The sequence below is a fragment of the Dendrobates tinctorius genome, unplaced genomic scaffold (assembly GCF_039654945.1).
Source record: "Dendrobates tinctorius isolate UK_male_01 unplaced genomic scaffold, ASM3965494v1 ptg000064l, whole genome shotgun sequence".
NCBI classification, from domain to species: Eukaryota; Metazoa; Chordata; class Amphibia; order Anura; family Dendrobatidae; genus Dendrobates; species Dendrobates tinctorius.
The window spans coordinates 29,163,816-29,183,310 of record NW_027361732.1 but is presented as its reverse complement, the minus strand read 5'-3'; the positions used below and the strand labels follow the sequence as shown (position 1 = coordinate 29,183,310).

Sequence of the window (19,495 nt, the reverse complement as noted above, 5' to 3'; positions counted from 1 at the left end):
AATGGTTGCGGAACAGAATTTCTAAACTACAGAAGGTTCTAATGAGCACTGTTGGGGCCATAATCAGGGAGTGGAGAGAACATAATTTCACCATAAACTGCCAATGTCAAGGTGTTCCCTGCAAGATTTCTGACAGAGTTGTGGAAAGAATTATCTGAAGAGTTGTCCTAGAGCCAAGGACCACATGTGGAGATCTACAGATAGACCTGGGATCAGCAGGTAGAATTGTTTCATAGAAAACCGTAATTCATACACTCAACCTCCATGGCCTGTATGCACAGTCACCACGCAAGACTCCCATTTCTGAACCAAAAACATGTTCAAACACAGATAGACCTGAACATGTACTGTATGTGTAAAATATACTGATGAATGTGTTCCTGCTCACAACTGTTCACCTGACCTATGCCTCTTATAATGACTACGATTTTGTGTAAAGTGAAACCTAGCAGAAATTATACGACTCCTAATAATTGTGTGCATTTGTCATTAAAGATTATATATTTTTTCCAAGTGATTTAGTTGCCATGGTTACAATTATCATTCAGGTCTATAATATCAGCAACCACTGTTACTTCAATATATGTATGTGAAAGGGAGCGTTTCTAATATAAGGTTTTCAGAGCAAAATAGTAAAAGTGCAACAGCTACTTTTGCTGTCTATAAATTGGGAAAACCTAGAATAAAGGGCATGTATATTATGTATAAAGCATGAATGATAAATAAGCCTTGTTTTGAGTTTACTAATTTTTCCGGTTCTTATGCTTTTTTGTTTGTAAATATAGTTAGTCAGGTGTAAATAACAAGTATTTAGGCTAAGTGCAGATGTACTTTTGAGCCCTGCGGATTTTTCCGCACAGAATTGAAACCCGCAGGTCAAATGACCTGCATTTTTCCTGCGGATTTCTTCCTTTTTTCCTGCGGTTTTCTTGCGGTTTTTGTGCGGTTTTCCCCTGCGGATTTCCCCCTGCGGTTTTGGAGAATGAAGCGGGTGGAAAAACGCAAAAAAGAAGTGACATGCTGCATATTTTGAACCACAAGAAAACCGCACGGAAAAATCCGCATTGTCTGCACAGCGTTTTTTTTTTTTTCAATTGACTAACATGCTACTGTACATCACAATGCGGCTATGCAACATTTCTGCAAGGTAAAATCCGCTGCGGACCCGCTGGATATCTGCATCATGTGCACATAGCCTTATTATTTTTGCTTGTTTATATAGCTCCATTAACTCCACAGCGTGTTCGTCTACATTTGCAAAAATTCCCACGGAGACATACTTCAAAATCTTATTGAAAATCTTCCCAGATGGATAGGTGGAAGCTGCTGTATCTTCAAAGGGGAGACCACATAATTTCAATGGTCATGGATTTAGAATGCTGCGTCATTAAATATCCTGTACTTTTGTCCATATAGTGTGTGTAAAGTTAGTTCCAGAAGTATGTGGACAGGGACACAAGAGTTGGCATTTTAGCTGTTAACCAAAACAAATTCAAGATGTTTATATAACCAATATGAGCTCAAAGTGCAAAGTCAGCTTTAATTTGAGGGTATTCACATCTTGTTTGGCATAAAGCCCCCGTCACAAGTTTTGTGACGCAACAGCGATCTCACCAGCGAGATTGCTGTGTGTGACAGCTATCAGCGACCGGCCCCCCTGCCGGGTATTGCTGATCGCTGTTGAAATGTCTGGACATTTTTGGGGTCGCTGGTCAGCACGCATCGCTGCGTGTGACAGGCGGGAGACCAGCGAGCAGGCGCTGGTAACTAAGGTACACATCGGGTTTCTAAGGGGACGCGCTGTGCTTAGAAACCCAATGTGTACCTTAGTTACCAGCGCGCTGATGCAGGGAGCTGGTAACCAAGGTACACATCGGGTTTCTAAGTGCTGCGCTCCCCTTAGAAACCCGATGTGTACCTTGGTTACCAGCTCCCTGAATCAGCGCGCTGGTAACTAAGATGCACTGCGGGTATCTAAGCGACGTGCGTCGCTTGTTACCCGCGTGTCGCTGGTCCTGATCACTGGTGAAGCTGCCTGTTTGACAGTTCACCTGCGATCACATAGCGACTTACCAGCGATCCTGACAAGGTAATATCGTTGTCGGGATCGCTGGTGAGTCACTGTGTGATGGGGCCCTAAGGTTTCAGAATTAGCTCTTTAATATGACAAGCCTATAACCTGCAGTAACCACCGATCGACCGAACCGCTGCATGACCAGCTCTAACCTCGCCTACAGTATTCTCACCCATCCCTTGTAGATAGTGAGCCTTCGCGGGCAGGGTCCGCTCTCCTCCTGTACCAGTTATGACTTGTATTGTTTAACATTATTGTACTTGTTTTTATTATGTATACCCCTCCTTACATGTAAAGCGCCATGGAATAAGTGGCGCTATAACAATAAATAATAATAATATGTAGATATCTCTTTTGAAAGGGACCACAGGTAATTTCACTATTATATCAGAAGCTCCCTAAGACCTACTTCACACGTCAGTATTTTTGATCAGTATTTCATCAGTATTTGTATGCCAAGATCAGGAGTGTCTCCAAAACAGAGAACATGTGTCAGTCTTTCGGTTATAGTTTTTCCTGTAAGTTCCACTCCTGGTTTTGGTATACAAATACTGATACAAAAATACTGACGTGTGAATGAGGCCTAATGGACTATTCTCATTAATCTATCATTAATTATGCAGGTAAAAGGTATTTTCATTTGGAAGCTGTTGCTGTGAACCCACAACATGTCGTCAAAGAACCGCTCAATGGAAGAGAAACAAACCATTATTAGGCTGAATAAAAAAAAAATCCATCAGGGAGATAGCAGAAATGTTAGGATTGGCCAAATCAACAGTTTGGTACATTCTGAAAAAATAAGCGCACTGGTGAATTTGGTACATTTTTCAAAAAGTCCTACGTGTCCATGGAAGACAATAGTGATGGATGATCACTAAATTCTTTTCTTGGTGAAGAAAAACCCCTTCACAACCTCCACCCAAGTGAAGATCACACTCCCGGAAGTAAGTGTATCAGTATCTAACTCTTTCATAAAGAGAAGTCCTTTAAGAACAAATACAGAGCGTTCACCAAAGGGTAAACCATTAATCGGCCTTAAGTATAGAAAGGCCAGATTAGACTTTGCTAAAAAAAAATCTGAAAAAGCCAGTTCCGTTCTGCAAAAGCATTCTTTGGACAGTTGAAATTAAGATCACACTCTACCAGAATGATGGGGCAGAAGAAACTTATGGAGAATGCTTAGAAAGACTCATGATCAAAAGCATACCACATCCTCTGTAAACATGGTGGAGGCCGTGTGATGGCATGGGCATGCATGGCTTCCAATGGCACTGGTCACTAATGTTTATTGATGATATGACTGAGACCTAAAAAACTAGATGAATTCCGAAGTGTACAGGACTATACTTTCTGCACTGATTCAACCAATTGCAGCAAGGTTGATTGGACAGCGCTTCACAATACAGTTGGGCAATGACCCAAAAAAATAATGTGAAAGCATCCTAGGAGGTTTTTTCTTTTCAGGCAAATAAGTGTGATATATTCTGCATTGGCTGAGTCAATCACCACATGTCAACCGTATCGAATATACATTTCACAGGCTTAAGACAAAACTTAAGGCAGAAAGACACACAAACAAGCAACACCAGAAGTTAGCTGCTGTAAAGGCCTGGCAAGGCATCACAAAGGAGGCGGAAGCCCAGCGTTTGCTGACGTTTATGGCTTCCAGACTTCAGGCAGTTATGGCCTGCAAAGGATTTTCTACAAAATATTAATAAAGAACATTTTATTTATGGTAAAGTTAATTTGCCCATTTACTTTTGAGCCCCTGTAAGGAGGTGGCTTTGTATAAAAGTGGTTTTAATTCCTGAACGTTTCACAGGGTATTTTGGTTCAACCCCTTTAATTAAGCCTCAAAGTCTACTCTTCTATTGCATCTCAGATATTTCTTTTTAAATAAAAAATCGTGACATGCAGAGCTGAAATCACAAAGATTGTCACTATCCAAATATTTCTAAACATAACTATGTGTGTGTATATAGATAGATACACACAAACACTCTCTGACTTAGAAGTGGTTTTGGCTTGTCTGTTACTTTGTAGACTTTTTCTTCTTTAAGCATGCCCAAAGCAGCATATTGATCCTACACAATGATTTCATGATAGTAACGATTTCTTCCAGGTTCTTAGTTGGCAATAAATTTTGCTAACTCATTATTTCCCTAACGCTTGGGTTACAGAGTCTCCTATTGAGCATGCATCAATATCTTCAACACTTTAGCCACAAGAAAAATAAATAGCCTAAACCTTTGTTAACCCTTTTTCCTATAAAGAAAAAATGGTAATCTACTGTTCTAGTCGTGCTAGTGGTAAAGTAAGGACTAATATCAGAATATGTGCGTTTAGAAAAGCAGATGGGTATGTTGAGCCTTAAATGATTTTATCAATTGAAGTGACAATTGAAAAGTGTGCATTTTAATAAATGGATAAGTCTCCAGTCTTCAATACCACTGTTAGTTGCGCATAAAAAATAACTCAAATGTTTTTCCCTTACAAATATCAGTGCTATGGCCAAGCTTGGCCCTAGCGGTCAGGAAAAATGAAGATAAAAGTCATAGGGAATTATAGGTTAACAATATGTATCAAGTAGGTATTTAAGGAGCCAAATATATATATATGTGTATATATCATACAGCATAAGAATGGTCATCAGCCTTATTGACTCTCGTACTCCTTTCCTGATGACTTAGGTGGGACCCACTGCCATGTTCCACCACGGTGCCTGTCATAGTTCCCGCAGAAGCATTTTCTTTTTTACCATGCAACACCGCACAATCTCTATTAGCGCCTCCAATGAAGATGTGAGTATAGTCTAAACCAGTGTTTCCCAAGCTTCAGTCCTCACGGACTCCAACAGGTCATGTTTTCAGGATTTCCTTAGTATTTCACAGGTGATGGAAGTATCGTCACAGCATCAGGAATTCTCTCACATGTGTAACACTATGGAAATCCTGAAAACATGACCTGTTGGGGTCCATGAAGACTGAAGTTTGGGAACCACTGGTCTAAACGGAGCATTTACACGGGTCAACCAGTGGCTCGATATAACCGCCGATCAGTTTTTGAAGGTCATTTAAATGCCTGTTTACATGGGCAGACCAAAGTAAATTATGTGCACTGAGTGATCAGAGAGAGATCACGCATTACGCACAGGCTGCCATGGTTCTCGGTGGTGCAAGTCCTTTGTACATAGGAAAATGCACTGATGAAAACAATTATACTTTTTCTTTTGCAAAAAATCGTTTCACACAATGAACCAGCGTTTTACTCCTTAATTGGATGATCATTAGTTATTTACCCAGCAAAATGGTGAAATGAGCATCTTTAGGAATGCATGTTCAGAATTACTTTGCCGCCATAGAGATACTTAAATAACTATTAGCTAAAGACTCCTTCTGGCGACAGCTCTCTCCCCATATACCCAAACATTTGGCCTGGCTGAGCAGTTATTAGTTGTCTGAGAGGAAAAGGGGGACAGGTAAAAGAATGAGTTTGATTGCAGTGATGTTAGTGCTTCATATCTGGTCGTTGTAGTAGCTTTGTTACTTTGTTGTTCCGGGATTGAGAACATGTTTTAGTGCCATTTAGCGTATGAATTACACAACACATTTTGCAGAGTTTTTTTTTTTTTACATATTTTTACAATATCTGCAGTATATACTGGTCGCACAGTCATACCATATTCCTGCTTTAGTTTGTCTTCACAAAACATTCATTTTAATGATTATGGCTTTACGTCGAGTCTCGGCAATCCTGTATCTGTCTTGCTCTGATCTTTAACTTTGAACTTGCGTTATCCAGAGTACATTTGGATTGTACAGGGATTACTAATTTTAAGGCTGGTAAAATACGCATTACTGTCTATGCAGTACAGTCGTGGAATATTTGAAAGTAAGCTTCTGTGTTCCACAAGACAGGAGTTGTATGGAAGCGGGCTTTCCAGCATCCGGTGATCCCCATTGGACTCGGTGTTCTCTGCTCAAATGCAGTGAGGCATCTTACATGGTTTTATGTCCCTAACGCATGTTGACAAAGTGCACCTTACTCCTCCTTTACAATGGATACTAATTATACGACTGTAACCAATGCCTATTTTTATTTTAATTATGTAAATTAAAATCATCTTCCAATTGCTCCTCTGTTATCTCCGAGAGTGGTTACCGCAAAAGAGGCATGAAATCTGATCCCATAAGCTACATGCTAATTTGAGGACGGCATTATCAACCTTTTTTGCCTAATTTCCTTAAATAATTTCCCTCGCTCTTTAGCCAAAGTTAATTTCATTACCTATTATTTTAGGGAATTCTATGATGATATAAAGTTGTATTGTTTTAACATTAAGATTATGATTAAAATTGAAGAGTGAAAAATTACCTTTTTTCTTTTTTAAACTGTTTGGCTGCTAACATTGATGCATCCATATTTTACGTCCAGACTTTGTGTTCTGTCCGTAAAATGGATCACTTTGTGGCAATAACTCTGGAATGTTTCAACATATCCCAATGATTTTGAGACATTTTTTTTTTCCGTGACACATTATACTTTGTTAATGGTAACTTTAGGTCAATATGTTTTGCATTTATTTATCAAAAAAATATCAGAAATTAGAAACTATTTTTAAAAAAATTGCAATTTTCAAACTTTGATTATCCCTTTACTCCACATAGACGCACCACACAAAAAAAGTTAATAAATAACATGTCTGTTTTACATCAGTACCATAAGTAAAATTTTTAAAAATGTAACAGCAATTTTTCATTTTTTGAAGGAACTTTGCAAAACTTATGTTTTAGGGAGCCATTAATTGGCTGTGAATCACCATGACAACCATCAGGATCACTGTATTGGGCTGCCAATAGGGTTAATGATGGAGTCCCCACACTCTAACCATTTAGATGTGTAGTAACTATTGCCAGCAGCATCTATTGTCGATGCCAACACTGATAATGGCTGATGCAACAGGGTGTCCGCTATATCGCACAGCAGACAGCTGCTGCATTTTCACCCATCTGTGGATGCCATTCTCTTATATCTCAGATCAGTAAAAATACATATCAGTGATCACAAAGGGGTTAAAAAATATGAAAAATGTTGTCCCTGTGAACAGCTTCCTTTGGTTTAGTTTATCACTGTATTTTATTCCATATAAAAGGGATGACCGATGTGTTCGTGTGACACAGGCCTTAAGCAGATCCGTCTCACAAGTGTGAAGTCTTACAGGTAGTGCGCCAAAGGGAAACACATATGCATATTAGATTCTATTTCTTATGTACAGAAACCTGTAATTAATGGCACTAACCTAATGGCCTATGACATACATTTTGACGTGGGTTAATAACGAAAGTATTAAGCTGGTTCAGGAGCGGAGCCTGCTTCATACCAGGCTGATGCTGGCTGTGTTACATAGCCGACATCTCTTAACTGCAGCTATGTGAGCTAGTTACAATTGCAGGTTAACCATTTAAATTCCGCAGTAAGTCTGACAGCAACATTCAAATGATGCCATTGTTGGTGCGTGACTACTTCAATTGTTTGCGACGCGATCGTGGGGAACTGATAGGTTACAATGGCAGCAAGGGCCTCTTGAAGTCTCATAACTCTGATGAAGCTCAGCTTTAGGCTGGATTTACTTTTCTATATGCATGTTCCTATCTGAGAAAAGTGGACCAATTCTTTTCTTTGGTGTCATACTAATTGTATCCTGGTGTCATTTTTTTTTCTCATCTCTATTTTCATTCTCAGTGATGTGTGTATGGCTCGATGTAATGCTATCCGTTTGCTGTCCCAAAGAAAAGTGTCATTGTAGCCTTAGCCTTAGGCTAAGCTTCATAGGAGGATCGTGAGGTCACTTTATAGTTAAATACTTTAGTGTTTAGTTGTACAAGCGAGTCTCCGCTGCTGCCACAGTCTCTTTTGTCTGTTTACAATGCTGATGTCCTGTCAGCAGCGCTGCAGCCACTTACCGAGCTCGGTGGCACTTGCCGTCTCCGGGGCAAATCACGGAGATCAGAGTATCTTAGCTCTGTGATTTGCTGCAGCACTATCAACCTGATGCCAATGCTTCAGACATACAGCACCGACTGTGCCAGTTGGTGCCGAACCCCGGGGAGGGCAAGTATAGCATGTATGGGTTAAGTCTCCCATACACATTACACTTCAGTTGGCTCAACCTGCCTATATCGATTGATTCAGACTATGGTCTAATGTGTATGGAAGTGCTGACCAAATGATTGTAAGGATATGTGTTGATTCCTCATGGCTAATTCCGGACTGTCGATCACTTTGTTCTCCCAGACATAAGCCGCCTGCTGACGGATCATTCAACAGCTTTCTCATAGAGAACACAGGAGTGTTCAGTCGAATGAGCGCACCTGTGTATGGGACAGTCATATGTCTAGTGTGTATGGCCTGCTTTACACTGAACCATGCCTGGGGGCAATAGATCACTGAAACAGAAAACCCTTTTTACGTAACTATAAAACCAATGATAAGGTCCATTGCACAATTATAATTCCTAGGAATGCTCTCTTCACGATAATGGAATTGTGTAAACAGGTTGTCCATCAACCTGACAAACTAGCAAAATGCTTGATCGTGGGGTGAGAGGATATAAAAGATGATCATTCTTGGGAGCACATCTTCTTGTATTGCTGAGAACAAGGGCAGTTTGTGTGCACTGAACCATTTATTACAGATAATTCAGTGCATTCGGTAAACCTATGGAAACTGACAGTTAAATGACAAAAGCAAGCAAATGCCTCATCGGTGGTCATGCAGTGCTGGCTGTCAGCCAATGTAAATGGACCTTTAATCTGAGCGAGTTTCCTGCTCCTATAACTTACAATGAGGTTGAAGACACAGATATTCATGGTGCAGGAGTAGCAGCAATTGTGGTAATTGTTCCTCTTGAGATTGTAGCTAGAAGAGAGTTCAGTGCCCTCTCATGACTGATCAGTCTGTTTTATTTACTTACGGTAATTAAAATGCCCCTTATTTGTTTTCTAATTAAAATGTTAGTTTCTCAGGTTGTAAGGGAAGATAAGCCTTCCCATAGAAAGTGATTGTGAGCCAAGTTACTGAGCAGAGCTTTCCGGCTAGAGAGAAGGCAGTGTCCTCCCCTTACATGCAATGAGATAAAGGCATTTTGGAAATTGGGACAAAATGTAAGTGTTCTACACGGATGGTGTTTTTCGTTGTTTTTCCCTCCATTGATTGATTTTCTATGATCTCATACGATGCACTGGAAAGTTTCTCTATTGTATTTGTTTCCATAATCGTGCCACTTCCTATTATAAAGTGAGTGGGAAGCTGTCCTCCCTGCTGTTTACACAGATTTGTGCAAAATAACACTCGAGAGTCTGACATTTGTAATGTAACCTGCATTGTTGAGGGAGATTTGGGCATTAATATTTAATAATTGCTCTTTGTGACACACCGCTTTCTTTCTGTACCTGATGACAAATAGATCTGGCACGTGGCACAATTTCCAACGACTCAGGAACTTTTGTACCCATTAGTGTAAAGCCTTTGTAGCGCGGGAAGAAAAGCAATAGCTCTAAATCTTCATTAATTTTCAGATTGATTTTAAATACAGTATCGTGTCCCCCTATCATTCAGGCTCCTAATTAATGAGATTTAATTTTCTTTCTCTGTAGCAAGCAACAAAAGAGAATTTCAGACGAAGGGAGGCCGAAGAAAAACAAAAGAGAGTCAGGCTGGCGAAGGAAATGGCAGAAAAGGAGAAACAAGAAAGGCAGAAGAAAAAGAAGCGCCTGCTAGAAAAGAACCGAGGTGCGTAGTGTCTGTGGTGGTAGTGTGGATAATGACCTACCACTTTTCATTAAAGGTGCCCATGGTGGGATGTTCTCCAAAGTTACTGTACAGGCGAGCTTGTGATGTTGGTGATAGATAGGGTAACATTTGTAGGAGAGCTGCAGTCTCTAATGACTTTCAAGTAGCGGAGGGCGGCGCTGGCTAAGACAGTAATCGAGCATTGGAAGCACGCTTATGGGTCTAATTTGCTTATAAATAAAATGCTGCTCATCTGGGCACCGGATAGCGATTAAACGGGGTATTACGTTGCCCTATACTGCACTAACTCTGCTAGCTTAGGGTGCTTTCATTTTGCGTTTAGATACCAGTTCAGTGGCTCACATTGGGACTTAAGTCTAAACACCCTGCAAAATGGAATTCAGACGGAAGCGTCAACAGGTATTGCTGGCTGTGACGGAAAGGGATTTGATAAGCAATTGGTGGCTGCGGCCAGAACATTCATAATTCCCTCACTGCAGTGTGCCAGGTGGCCAGACCTCATTGAAGCATCCGGCCGGTGACCACTTATCCTACGTGTAGTTCCCTGACTGACCTGAGGGTAAGGGGGGTGCCAGAGAGCTGCGAGTTCCAAAGTGGAACTGAGAACGTGGGATATACATAATTTTCCGCAGTTCGTGGAAGATTGTTAGCAGTGGTGGGGCATCCAAAGTAACCCCCCTGCGATAAATTGTTAGGGCAAGATTAGCTTGCTGTTTTTTTGTCACATGGTGCCAGCGGTGGGATAACTAAGATAAGCCCCCCCCCCGCGCCTGTGATAGCCGTGTATCGGCAGTGCGTCGCATCCCTCCGTCTGTGACATATCCGTGTCAGCGGTGGGTTTGTGACATGTTGGTGGCAGCGGTTCTAAAGAGCGCACTGTGATTCCGGGCTCACGTGCGTTGGAGCAATCCAAGCTCCCATCACCATAAAGCCCTGACACATGTAGGTGAAACAGAAAAACCAGGACCCTTGGAACAGCTCACTCAAACTCAACCTGACCAGAACACCAATCACAACAACCTGACAAAAGCCAGAATCAGGAAGACAGTAGATGAAGGCCAGGAGAGGTATGTCAGTGACTGGAAGAACGACATAATCAGCTCACAGAAACTGACCATGTACCGGAGTCTACAGAAAGACTACAGACTGGCCCCATATCTTGAGAAACTCCCAGACCCCAGAGACCGCAAGATCCTGAGCCGATATAGACTCAGTGCCCACAGTCTGGCCATCGAATCCGGCCGACACAGGCAGAGCTAGAAACCCAGGGAGGAAAGACTGTGCTTACACTGTGACCAGGAGGCCCTGGAGGATGAGACCCACTTCCTGCAACACTGCTCCAAATACTCAGCAAGAGGGACACTAACTTCAGGAGACTCTCACATCTCTTCCTGGATTTCATCACCATGAAGGAGGAATTGAAAATATATATCCTGCTGGGGGAAGAAGAGAGAGCAGTGGAGATAGCAGCGCGGTATGTGAGCGAATGTCAAAGACTGCGAGTAAGAGAACTATGATATGCCATGGACTTCTGGATCTGCCCCATCTGCCCATCCACCTTCCCTATGCCATGGACTTCTATAGCCCCCACCCTTGATCTGCCCCCTTCCACCTTCCCTATGCCAATGACTTTTAGAGCCCCATCCTTGATCTGCCCCCATTCACCTTCCCTATGCTATGGACTTCTATAGCCCCATCCTGGATCTGCCCTCATCCACCTTTCCTACAGTCCCTACCCAACATCCCTACAGTCCCTATCCCCTTTAGTACACTGGCTTTGGCAAAACTAATGTGTATTTAGTCCTGCCAATAAAGCTTCTTTGAATTTGAATTTGAACAGGACCATTGACTATAATGGTACTGACAGAGCGAATGTACTCTGCTGTGCATCATTTCTGGACATGTACTTCTACAGGAGGCGGATACTCAGACATAGTAAAATACATCTGAGTTGTCCGCCTCTAGTATGTGCACGCTCGCTCTGTCGGCACTATTATAGTTTATGACCCCAATGATGCATACTTCCAAATCCCATTTTGCGTGGTGTTAAAAAGTAAGCCCTAATGGAGCCACTGAACGGGTACCTAAATGCAGTATGTCCTTTTGCACAAACATCCTGGCAAAGAGGGTGTATCAGTATATCCAGTATTTTTAAGGACTTAAAGGGGATGTTCAGACTAAACCTAGAAGTCTGTAGTAACTCTGTGACTGCAGACTTGTGAATCCTCACATCATACACACGGACTGTCATTTGGTATGCATACTCCTGGCTACAATCCGACCAGTTGGGCATATACTCGTTCAAAGCAAGTGTAGTAAGCGAGGCCGGAAACAGTCTAGTCGGAATGCATATCACATATATGGTCACATTACCGCCTGTTCCTGGCACCGGAGACTCCTCATAGAGCGTAACCTCTTTAAGGCATATGCTTGTGATACATAGGTACCTATTTAGAAATAACTGTTGCTTGGAGGTAAGCTGCAAAGCATAACCATTCTAGCACAAAATGATTGATTGGATAGCAACCCTTTTCTTTATTTATACTAGTTCATTATGAACCTTCCCAAAGAAAGGTTACCTTGGTAAGGAGGACTGCCCAGATTTAGCATTGATGGGATGTTGCTAGAATTTATCACCAATATTACATATTAGGGTGGTTTTACACTTATCGTTTTTTTGCGGGCCGATTTTGCGGCCCCAATAGCTATGGGGCCGCAAAATCGGCCCTCAAAAATTCAATCGTGTGCCGTACGGCCATGAGGGCTGTATATACCGCCGTGAAAAAATATCGACACCCATTTCAATCAATGGGACCGCAAACACAAACCGGAAGTGTGTTTTTGCGGCGCGCTGTCACTTCCGGTTTTGCGGAATGCCGGTTTTTTCTCCAATATTACTTCCATAGTATTGAAAAAAAACGGCGATCCAGAAACATTTTTGCGGCCTGTTATTGCAGTATACCACAAAAAAATGCAGCGATACGGCCCGCAAAAACAGGCCGCAATAACGGACAGCAAAAAATGCGTTAAGTGTAAAACCACCCTTACCATGTAAATGCGTGAGGCCATACATTCATAGAACATAGTCTGTGGCCATTATAGCTTATTGGCATTTTCATTTAGGTACGGTTTCTGGCACATCCACACTTAAATTGCATTATTGTTCTGCTGTTTTAGGGCTTTAGTACTTGTTAGTGTTGCTTACTTTGAGCTTCGTAATTCTAGTTCTACTTGCAGACCACCTTCTGTATGGCGTCTCGTGCCAGTGATGTGTGCTGTTGTAGCGACTACTCTGGAATTAGCATGCCATGGAATATACTGTGTTATGCTTGTTACTTTATGTCTGTACTGTACATCAGCAGTATTTTGGCATTAATGGACGTCTGCTGGTAGGGGGCATGTGTAGTGGAGAAGCTTTCAGACACTGGCTGCAGCGCCTGGGAATTGTGGAAGAAGCACTCGTACAAAAAGCTTCTCCATGGGAATCCATTTTGTTTACAGTGATTAAGGGTTAACTGAAAATGAAGCTGTTTATAGCCTTAGAGAAGCGCCAACATTCTAAGCTTTAGACAATTAAAAGATAAAATCTAGGGCAACCAAAAAAGAGAAGTATTCCAAAATATTACTAAAATAACAATTAATAGCTCATTCAGTTTATCTAGTAGTTATAGAAACCTTTTCTAAGGAGAAAAAGGGATATTCTCAACGTCATAGATGGCTAACGGGAACCTGTTAGATTTATGGTGCCTGAGCAGTGGCAGCTTGAATCAGAGCCTGTCTGTGTGATTGTCGCCAGGTACGGTATGTCTTACACTCCTGTGAGTACATATAAGGAGAAACCTGTCAATCACTAGAGTGGCGCTGGGATAATCATGCCTGGGACCACATTGGACTGGTCACGTTTCTAGGTATAGACCCTGGTCTCCAATTCAAACCTCCCTCTGAGATGCTATAGCGCTGGCAGTGTGTGGTGTGTGCTGCCTATTCGGAAAGCATGACTTTATTGACAGGTTCCCTTTAAATATGTAACATGCTTGTAAACCAGTGACTTAGCAATATATTTATTATTAAAAATCCTGTCCTTTATCAAGATTGGAGGAATTTTTAACCTTATACTGCTTGTTGCCTACTTAGCCGGTAACTGACAAGCAGACTAGCTGCACTAACAAGCTGTTTGCTATGGAGTTTGGAAATGACACCCTAAAGCTACACCCAGCTAACACTTCAGCGCCCTGTCACTGCCCCAATGCCGCAGAGGTAAAGGTGCCTCTGCTTGCAGCATTGGAGACTCTGGACCAAACTGACAATTACCAAGACCATGCTATCTACCCACGCCCCCAAGGCAAGCAGGGAGGTTGGGTAGCAGTGCACTCGTGATGATCAATGGTGAAAACAACCATTTAAAATAGTTTTCACAGAATTTGCCATAAATGCCAATGCTTGCTCTTTTTTGGTAAACATAGCATAGTTTTGAAGGCTGAAGGAAGACCTTATGTCCATCTAATTCAGCCTATTTTTAGTGCAGCTTTTCTGCATTGTAGATCCTGGGGAAGGCAAAAAACCCACAGAGTAGAAGCCAATTTTCTCCATAGGGAAAAAAATTCCTTCCCCTAAGCTGGGTCAACCATCTACCTATAATATTATGTTATTCGTAACCTTCTATACTGTTACAAGAAAAGCATCCATTCCTTTCTTAAATTCATTCAGTGAGTTGTCCATCACCACTTCCTCAGGAAGAGAATTCCAGAGTCTCACTGCATTTATCATTTTAGTAGCCCGCCTTTGAACCCTTTCAAGTTCAGTAATGTCTTTCTTGAGCACTGGCGTCCAAAATTGCACACAATACTCCAAGTGTGGTCTGACGAGTGATTTGTACAGAGGGATAATTATGTTTTCATCTCGTGTCCCCAGACCTCTTCTAATGCATCCCATGACCCTATTTTCTTTGGTGGAGCTGCCTGACATTGGGCACTCCAATTTAGCTTTTTATTGACTAAGATGCCTAAGTCTTTTTCCATGTCTGATTTCCCCAGCAGTTTCCCATTTAGTAAGTAATTGTAGCATCTGTTTCTCCTTGCCATTTTTCAGCCCAATTCTCCAATTTACTCAAATCTGTCTGTAGTTGCAAACTGTCCTCCTTTGTGTTAACTACCTTACGTAGTTTTCTATGATCTGCAAATACTGATATTTTACTGGGTAAGCCATCCACTAGATCATTAACAATATGCTATGTTCGGAATCTAATGCATTGACTGCAACTCCGATACTTGAGCGTTTCCTCCAGCCTGTGCTTGGACGTAGCCAGCGTGCCATTGCTTCAGATAGTTAATGAGACTCTGTGCTATGTGTCTTAGTGTTAGGTCTTCATAGCTACAGTTGGTGCAGGAGTTGCAGGCGTACCCGGCCATGGGGCCTAGGGGAACCTAGAAGATCCCTTTGGGCCATATAAGATGACCATTGCTATTCATGCCCTGGAGCTTGAAGTTACACCACACCACTGATCCTGGTTCAGCACTTTAGACTCGCTCACACGAGCGTATACAGTACTGTCCGGTGTTTTATTGTATACCACTTGGACCGATATTACTCTTTAGGGCAGTGCTGATCAGCCTTTTTTGCTTATACAGATTTGGTATTAGAAAGAAATTGCTGCAGCGCAAATCTGATGTCATGTACTCATCCAAGTCTATGAGAGCATGGAAATCATCGAACTGCAGTCGGGTGATGTCTGATTTCTGTGGACTCACGTAATAGAGAAGGTGGAGACATTTTGTTCTCCATCTTTTCCTCACCTCTCATCAGAGAGAATTGGGTCACACTTATCTGACACTCAGATCAGAGTTTGATCCTAGTGTCAATAACATAATTGATCTGATTCTTCAGAGGAGAGGATATACGCTCGTGTGACCCGGACTAAATGGTGATATCACTGAAATTGATGCTGGCCAGTTCCAAAAATCGTCCAGAAGTACTACGGGAGCATCATGTCTGGATCACCAGGGGAATAAAGTGTCGAGAATAGTACATTTTTTGTTTTATAAAATTTTCAGGGATTTTAGATTTAGAATTTTAGGTGGAGTCCCGTAGAAAATAAAATGACCAATGAGAAATAAACGAGCTTTGCATACTAGGACGTCTGAGAGCGCCATTGATTTACCGATGCAGTTAGATAACTGTCAATATTCCGTACCGCAGACGCTCTGGTACACACAGAATACTGCGTTTAGCAGCAACCATTTATTTCTGCCTAAACATCTGCCTCAATTAAGTTTGTGCATGAGCCCCGGTACAGATACTGGTCCTGGGTCCCTGATCAGGATTTCTAACACTGATAAGAGGGCTGGATAATGGCTCATCATTAGGAGCTAAATATCAGGCACTGCAATCTCACTTGTGATGAGAGGAGCTCTGCTGTCGTGTATGCATTTCTCATCTCGGCCTGCTCCAAACTCATTTATTCTTCTTATAGGTTTTATGTTGGAAGTACATTGTGCAGCCACATTTAATGGCCTCTGTTCAATATTGAGTTCTTTTTCTAAGCTTTTCTAGAAAAGGGAAACCTCGCTGATTCCAGTATGTCAATGGGATCCATTACAAGATGGTTGATTGCAGATCTGTCCTATCTGCATTGATAAGGGAGACATTAGAAATATATTGTGCGAGTTCTGTGGGGACCACTTTGTGGTGGCACTGTACGTGTGTGATCTCCTATTGCTTATATACAGTATCCGCTGTGTAACAGTACACAGATTATAGTCTTCAACATCAATCCTGTAGGGATTATCTCATTGGGAACGAGTTGCCTCATGTTGTAGGCCCCCTTTACACCTCCTTTTTTCATGTCTATATGTGGTCCGTTTTTTAAGGACTGCAAATGTGGACACACGTACACACATTGTATTCAATGGTGGTGGGCATAGCTCAGGTTTTTCACATGTCCGTGTGAAAAAACTCGCAGGCATGGCTTTTTTTTTTCACGCAGCGCCTGGGAACAGCGCTAACTGTACTGCTTTTCCCAGGCATCGGTACATGTCACAGTGATGCGGTACATGGATGCCACACGTTTGTTACACAAGGACACGGATCGCACCCAGTACTAGTTTTTCCAGTGCTGCCGGCACTATCAGGACATGTGAAGGGGGCCTTATAGTGCCGGAATAAATTTCTCCACATTGAGGTTGAATATATTTACTTCATGCCAATTTTACTCTTCATCAGATTTGATACCTAGGGCCCCCGACATTACCAGGCAATACTGGTAAATTCTGATCATGGATCCAGTAGACGTCAGTAGTCCCTTTAAATGAAAAATGTATTCCTAGGTATAAAGCTGTATATCCCAGGAACGCTCGTCCATGATAATTCTGTGGTATAAATGTACGTTCACTATAATCTACCAGTGTAAATGGACTGTTATTCAGGCTTTACACATGTCCCTTTCAGTTTTTGCTTAACCCATCCAATTTCTGATTATCATGACTCTAGCAAAGAGCAACCGAGGAAGTTAAATACTTAAAGGGAATCTGTCACCACTTGGATGATTTTGATTATTACTATAGGCATACAGGTAATAGAATGGTTAAACCAGTCTTACCTGTATGCATCATAGCTGCGGTGAAGATTTCAATAAAATCATTTATAAGGTTATAGGTTAATTATTTCTTCCAGGCTCCAGGGCGTGCGGTGCCTGGAAGAAATCACTGCCTTCTGACTTCATTATAAATTTAACTACCTCCCATCAGCGTCACACTTACCTGTTCAGCACTTTAACCCCGCGCATGTGCTATGCACGCGCACAGTTACGCAAACCCTGTACGACTTCCTATGGGCAATGTCTGCATTGATCTTTTGCTGGGGCGGTGAATTACTGCACAGTAGCAAAGACTTGCCTGCTCAGGAAATCAATGCAGACACTGCCCATAGGAGGACGGAGGGTTCGCATAGCCATGCGCGTGCATTGCGCATGCGCTGGATTACAGCACCTGACAGGTCAGTGTGACGCTGATGGGGGTACCATTATACTGAAGTCAGGAGGCAGTGATTTCTTCCAGGCACTACACTGCCCGGAGCCTGGAAGAAATCACTAACCTATAACATTATAAATGATTTTATCAAGATCTACACTGCAGCTATGAGGCATACAGGTAAGACTGGTTTAACCATTCTAATACCTGTATGGCCACAGTAATAATCAAAATAGTTCAGCGGGTGACATTATTCCTATAAGTGTAGAACTCTTTGATGTACTAGAAAGAACTCCAGATAAAGGGGTTAAAAATTAAGCTGGGGCTACACTGTGACTTTGGCTGCATGGCCTGTTTCCTGACCAAAGATCTCTCTAGGTTGCTACTATGTCACAGCTGATAAAGGTGAATGGGGTCATGTTGTAGCCCACATGGAATCACCACAGTGACGAGTAAGTTACAAAAAATCTAGTTCATTCATACTTTCTGAGATTTATCGCAATTGCAGCACTGTTCACCTGCTTTATAGGACCCCTCCAGTCATTTTTTTTCTAATTTGTCCCGTTCTTAGGCATCACCTTTGTAATTGCATTCAGAGTAATGAGATACTAGCCGGTTGCCGTCTTCTTTCAGTTTCAGCGCCGTTCCGGTCAATTCCGGCACCACGTGATTGCATTTGTAACCTGCTGGATCACTACTTAGTCTATCATTATGTACTAGATGTGTATGAGACTCTGAGTCGGCCTGTCTGGCCTCATTCTGTCTCATCGACTTGAATTGAGACAATTCAAAAAGTGACCTCTGCTCCACACAGCAAGCACTGTGCGATTCAGCAGGTCACAAATGCAGTAACGTGGTGCCACAGCCTGAAACCCAGAGAAGGCAGCATCCGGTGAGAATTTTACTACTTTCAGGACACTACACACGTGATCCCCAGCAAAGGGAAAATGGGGGAAAAAAAGCCACTGGAGTGGTCCTTTAAGCTGCGATGTAGCAGCAGCATAGCGCGATCTTTGGCCACACGACTTATGTCACCACCAAACTCTCTATGTAGCACCATCTTCATCTGACATCCCAATTTAAGTTCTGTAAAAGTGAATACTTTTTCCAAGATATAATTATTATGCTGCATGTCCAACACATAATGTAAAAGATTGTCCCCAATACTGTGCACTTAGGACCGTAAGACATCACAAGAATTGATACATGGAGGCAGGCGAGCGATACAACCTGTGGACAGTCACAAATTGTCATTATACAATTAAAAGGAATAGAAATGGCAATAATGAGACATACAGCGGTTGTCCATTGTAGGACCTGTTCCCTGAAAATTCTACACTCAGCTTACTATTTTGGGAATTACGGTTTATCCCCATCTAAAGTTGGATCCTCTGTGATACTTGGAGCAGGGAACTGGGCTTTGCAGCAAGCCGGAGATGTGCATGCTTAATGGTGTACCATAATTGTATTTATTTAATCCCACCAATACGATTCAGGTACTCCAACAAATGTTGCAATATATGAATCAAGCTTGTTTTTTTCTACAAACTTTTAAACCGGTAAAGTTTTAATGTTGGGAAATAAGTAGATTGTGATATAAAAGTGATAAAATGATTTATGTGTATAAAAAAAGGATGTATCCCTC

General features: G+C 41.9%; 1 protein-coding gene across 1 annotated transcript in view; it reads left to right on the top strand.

Moving 5' to 3' along the window:
• The window catches only part of DIAPH3 (diaphanous related formin 3), an 811,800-nt gene that overhangs the window by 545,017 nt on the left and 247,288 nt on the right, over positions 1–19,495 (top strand). The window contains exon 25 of the mRNA XM_073580354.1: positions 9,730–9,865. Coding sequence (XP_073436455.1) covers positions 9,730–9,865 — 136 coding nt within the window. The remainder of the gene's footprint in view (positions 1–9,729; positions 9,866–19,495) is intronic.